The sequence below is a fragment of the Drosophila persimilis genome, unplaced genomic scaffold, assembly GCF_003286085.1.
Source record: "Drosophila persimilis strain 14011-0111.01,24,50 unplaced genomic scaffold, DperRS2 tig00001234-arrow-arrow-pilon, whole genome shotgun sequence".
Lineage (NCBI taxonomy): Eukaryota > Metazoa > Arthropoda > Insecta > Diptera > Drosophilidae > Drosophila > Drosophila persimilis.
The window spans coordinates 2,632-8,590 of record NW_020825441.1 but is presented as its reverse complement, the minus strand read 5'-3'; the positions used below and the strand labels follow the sequence as shown (position 1 = coordinate 8,590).

The 5,959-nt window shown below is 36.9% G+C and overlaps 1 protein-coding gene across 1 annotated transcript; it reads left to right on the top strand.

Annotated features, from left to right (window-relative positions):
* Window positions 1-4,872: 4,872 nt before the first annotated feature.
* On the top strand, window positions 4,873-5,358 carry LOC113566899. The gene is made up of 2 exons (XM_026994089.1): window positions 4,873-5,049; window positions 5,122-5,358. Exons 1-2 carry the CDS (start codon window positions 4,891-4,893, stop codon window positions 5,356-5,358), a joined length of 396 nt encoding a protein of 131 aa, XP_026849890.1. The 5' UTR covers window positions 4,873-4,890.
* Window positions 5,359-5,959: the final 601 nt, after the last annotated feature.

The following is a 5,959-nucleotide window of genomic DNA, read 5'->3' as shown; positions in this document are numbered from 1 at the left end:
GTCTTCATAAATTTTAATGGGTCTGTCGAGTTAAGATTAATACTATTTAGAAGAGACTTTAGCCATAAAGCTTCTCTTACAGCTTCAAATAGGGCCATATATTCAGCTTCAGTTGATGAAGCTGCCACTGAATTCTGTCTTTTTGTATTCCAACAAATTAAATTGGAATCGAACATTTTAAACAATTAACCCGTTGTACTTTTTCTATCAATCTCATTACTACCCCAATCGGAGTCTACATAGCAAACTAATGTATTTTCAAATGATGTATTCTTTTAAATATAAGCTTCATATCAATAGTTCCCTTTAAATATCTAATAACCTTTTTAAACATTGCCATAACTCAGCATTGTTCTTGCTACTATATCTACTCAAGATATTTACAGCGGTAGCTAAATCTGGTCGTGTACACAGCATTATGTACATAAACAGCCAATAAGGTTACGACATGGAGCATTGCAGTCTTCATCTGAGTTAAGTAACTCATAATTTAGTTTATTTAGTAATGGCAGTACTGACTGAATTGCAACTATCCATGTTAAATTTATTTTAAATTCTTTTTACATATTCAGCTTGACTCAAATATATTTTGTCTTCAAAAATTTCTACTCTGATACCGATAAAATGTTTTATCTCATTTTAAGTCAGTCATTCTAAATCTTTCGCTTAAATAATTTTTGAAATTATTCATTCTATCCATAACCCTTGTCGCTATTACTACATCATCAACATATAATAATACATATATGTTTTTCTTTATGTCACCTCTATCAAGAATATATATGCAACGATCCACGGGAGAGGTTTACAAAATCGAATCCTTTCAATGCTTGCTCAAATACTTGAATGAAACCAGCATCTAGCTGCTTGTTTGAGCCCATTAAATGGCTTTGTTCAGTTTGCATACATGCCCAGCACCGCATAATACGCCCTGAAGGATGGCCGCATATATATCTCCTCACTTAATGTACCATTGAGGAAAGCTTGTTTTAACCATCCATTGATGGACTTTCAAATTAAATTGGACTGCCAATGATAGTACCGAACCTAAAACTGGCAATTCTAAGCAACGGGAGCAAATGTTTCTTCATAGTCACTTGGTATGTTTGAGTAAATCCTCTTGCAACCAGTCTAGCTTTGTATTTTATTGGGACTCCTAGTTCATTATATTTAATGGAAAATACCCATCTACTGTCTACAATATTTTTGTTTTCTGGCTTCTTTATAATTGTCCAGGTGTTATTAATTTCATGGGCATTTAACTCTGTATTTATTGCCTCCTCCCAATCAGATTTATCATTCCTAAAATTTATTTCATCAAAGGAATTTGGAACTTCATCAAACATTATATGGGCATTTAATATAAATTTGTTAAAGCTTTTATCATGTTCTTTATAAGACACCTTCGGCTTAGACTTTAACCTCTCACTTTTCTACTAATTATATTAGTATCCTTATTTTCTTCACGACAATTATCTGGCTGATCAGCTTTTTCACAATCCTTACTCTCATTCGGGATATATAATTCCTTACTATCATTCAGGAAATCAGTTTTTCTTTTCCTACTTTCATTCGGAAAATTCTGCTTTTCGCATTCCTTACTCTCATTCAGGATTTCACATTCCGTACTTTCATTCGGGAAATTAAACTGATCACATTCCTTACTCTCATTCAGGATTCCACATTCCGTACTATCATTCGGGAGATAAAACTGATCACATTCCTTACTCTCATTCAGGATTCCACATTCCGTACTATCATTCGGGAGATAAAACTGATCACATTCCTTACTCTCATTCAGGATTCCACATTCCGTACTATCATTCGGGAAATTAAGCTGATCAGATTCCTTACTCTCATTCAGGAATTCTTGTTGACTTCTTTCCTTACTCTCTTTCGGGAAATCTGTTTCAAATTTTACTTCTCTAGAATAAAGCATATTAGTCTCGTCTACGACAACATCTCTTGCAACAATAACTTTTCCTTTAATGACATCCCACAATTTGAGTCCATTTTGTTCATACCCTATCAAGATAGCTTTGAATGATTTTTCATCAAATTTACCTTTTTTAATTTTGTTGTGCACATACACGGTTGAACCGAACACTCTTAAAAATTTTAAATTGGGCTTTCTATTGTGCCACAGCTCATATGGGGTCATTTTACAATCACCAAGTGCTTTGCTTGGAATTCTGTTGATTAGATATGTTGCAGTTAGCACAGCTTCATCCCAAAAACTTTGTCTAATTTTGCACCATTTACCATAGCACGAGCTTTCTCTGTAATGGTTCTTATCATTCGCTCCGAAACACCATTCAACTGAGGTGTATGGCACTGTCAAATGATAACTTATTCCTTTATTAACGCAGAACTCACGCATTTCATTCGACAAGTATTCTCTACCGTTGTCAATATACAAATTGACAATCTTGAAATTAAAATGAGCCTCGCTCTTTGCTACAAAATCTTTAAATACATTAAATACATCTGATTTATATTTTAACAAATAGGTTACACAATAATGTGTAAATTGATCTACGAAGATCACAAAATAATTTTTATCGTCTAGTGTAACTGGTTTAATGGGGCCACATACATCTGAATGTATTACAAACAAGGGTCGTTTTATATAACTTTTATCTTTAGATTGCTTAAATGGCAACCTAGCCTGTTTCCCATTTAAACATGACTCACAAACTTCATCTGATATTTTTAAATTAACAAGAAGATTACTGTCATTAAATAAATTATTATTATTTATTTCAAGCAATTTTGCATTGCTTATATGCCCCAACCTCTCATGCCATAATCGATAATTATTTTTGTTCCTAGCATCTACACTGTATGCTTGGAATTTGACTACAGGTATATCCAACATACCTGTATGTTTAACAACACTTACTCCATTTTTGATATGGAGACACCACCACAGTCAAACTTAATTGACATCCCTGCCTGTTGCAGACTCTTGACAGACATGAGGTTTCCTGCTGCCTCCTTGCAGTAGAGCACATCCTCCAGTGTGATATTGTGTCCATTGTGCAGCCGCACAATTCCACGCTTAGTGGCATATAAAAACTCGCCTTCTTTGCCACAGCGATTTTAATTGGCTGCTCCAGTTCGATGCAATCGGCGTACAGCGAGTCATCATTGATCAAATGATCCGTTGCACCAGAATCGAGTAAAACCGAGTTCATTATTTATCTGATCACTCTTTTCATTTTCCGCATCATAAATGCGAACCCGTGGCCCGATGCTGCAAGCTGAGCTTGTTTATTATGTTTATAATTTTTTGTTTTGATTTAACCTTATAAACTGGTAACAGTCTTTTTCATGTGCCCTTCTTTGCCACAGTGATGGCATTTAATATTACTTCTAGCTTTTCCCTTAATAATATCTTTTGCCGTGTGTTTCTAGATCCAAACGTTTTACGATTATTAAAATTGTTATTATTTCATACAACTGCCTTCATGACTTTACTACTTGTATCAGTACTTTCATTTCTTAATTTGGTCTCGTAGTCGAACAATTTTTTTTACAAACGCTAATGATAGAGTTTCATCTGACAAAGTTTCGATTGCCGTGATGACACCATTATAGGTTGAAGGTAGAGTCTGCAGCAAATGTGCCACTTTGTCCATCTCATCCATTTTTGCGCCCGCCCCTAACAACTCACTCACTGTTTCATCAAAAGTAACAAAATGACTCGAAAGTGTCATTTCACTTGAGAGTTTGAGTGTTATTAAACGTTTACGTGCAGCTAATTGCGACGCAAGGCTTCTTCAGAATATCACGTGCCGAAATGTCGCCTGCCGCGAAGTTTAGAAATGCGTCGCCTAAATATTGAATTAAAATGCTCTTTGCACATCGCTCTGCCTTTTCCAATTATCATCTACTTCGTTAGGCATTATGTTATCGACTACTTGGAGCACCTCTAATTCAGCAAACAAAGCTCTGATTCTAAATTTCCATATAGAATATTTCTCGCCACAAAAAGGCTTAATATGTTGCTTATTTCTTTCCATTTTCTATGTATGTATATATTATACACACACACACTATAAAAAAAAACTACACAAGAACGCACGCGGAACTAATTTCACAACTATTTGTTATTAATTTAATTTATTTAAATTGGCGTGGACTGGGCCCATAACCTATTGGTAGACTAGCTATGACAATTAGTAAACGGAAGACAGTACCAAGTTATGTTTTTCTTTAAAGATTATTTATGTATTTCTTGATTACTTTTTGCTGCAACACCGGTCCACACACTTGAGATCACAAAAGAAGAGAGAGGGTCGACACTTCAAGTGTGACCAGACTAACTTATAATAATAATACCTAACATATCGATAATATTATTTAATGTTATTATTTGAATGTGGGAATAGGCGTATTCCAACACCTTTTTTAAGGGCTTAGGTCATGCCTGGTACTTGGCAGTGGATATGCAACTATACATAATCTCTCTGCTTCTGCTGATTGCTCTGTATAAATGGGGCAAAAAGGCGGCTGCTGGCATTGTAGTGCTGTTGCTTCTAGTCACGACCTGCCTCTTTGTCACGATGATGGTCAACAATGAATCAATGCTCACGAAGTAAGTCCACGATCTTTCTATTTGCATTTGAAGTTATTAAGCCTCATTTAATTCAGGAATGGAAGTAAAGGAGGTGATGGTTTGGATGTCTATGGATCCACACACACGCATGCGGGTCAATGGCTGACTGGATTTCTCTTCGGGTACTTCTTGCACCTGAATCGTGGAAGGAAGCTCCAGCTAAGCCGCATCCAAGTTTAGGGCTCCTCTAACCATACTCGAGGAGTCTCTCTACTACACGCTTACCCGGGGGCTGGCCCCTAGCGCTGTGTTGGATCATCTTTGCCTGCATGCAGGGCTATGGCGGTCTGGCAGACAGTTTCCTATCCTCGCCATTGTGGCAGCCACTCTCGAGACTCTCCTATTCCGTGTACATCTGGAATATGTTCACTCTGGAAGTAAACAGCAGAATTCTACGGACCAATACATATTTTTCGAACTACAACTTTGTAAGTTTTGTTTTGGATAGTTGAAGGAAACTAGTGGATTATAACAAATGTATAATATTTTATGCTTTGCAGATGCTTAATTTCTGGTCTGTCATTGGGATCACTATTTTGATGTCGTATGTGTTTTATGTTATCATTGAGGCTCCTTTTGGCGGACTCGATAGTCTTCTACGAACCCGGCAGCCACGATCTCCAAGCGAACAAAAGCAGTCGTCAGTAGATGTCCAGCAGGATCAGTTTAATGTCGGAAGGAATCTGGATGAACCTGAAAAGCCTAAGGAAGAAGCCACAACGACTGTTTCAGAATAGTTAAATGTAAGATGCTAATAGTCGTGTTTTGTCTTTCCCATATTTAGATCCAGTATGGTTTTCTTGTATTCAATGACTTTTCGCCGACCAGACATGTTTAAGTTTGCTATTAAGTTAAGACTTTGAAGCCACTTGAGATATTAGATCTAACAAATAACTATTCGACAAGCGCTTTACTCACAAATTCAACTAATAAACGAGGGGGAACGTTGTGAGTTGCTGCGGACACCGCAACTCTACATTTATTCCCGATACTTAGTCAGTATGGCTCTCCTCCGGCAGAGGCCGCTAATACTAAACGACACGACAAAGAGTGCGTGCGAGAGAGACAGAAAATCAGTCAGAGCGTGACGTCGGGCGCTGCGTAGCCACTGCAAATTGATTTCTTGCTTTTGGCTACAAAAATGATCCGATCTGATCCAGATTCAGCGATCTGATAGATATGGTCACTATCCATGATTCTGCGTTTTTAGTTTTCTCGAATGTGCAATATTGTGAATGCAACAGATTTTCGTCCTTTGTGGGGGCGGAAGGAGGTGGGGCGAAATTCTGAAATATAGGTTTTATAGTGAGAAAAATTTGGTTACTCTAGACTTAATTG

Coding starts and splice junctions, on each gene's coding strand:
- LOC113566899 (XM_026994089.1), top strand. CDS start 4,891: ATGCAGGGCTATGGCGGTCTGGCAGACAGTTTCCTATCCTCGCCATTG. Junction 5,050..5,121: donor ATTTTTCGAACTACAACTTT/GTAAGTTTTGTT, acceptor TATGCTTTGCAG/ATGCTTAATTTCTGGTCTGT.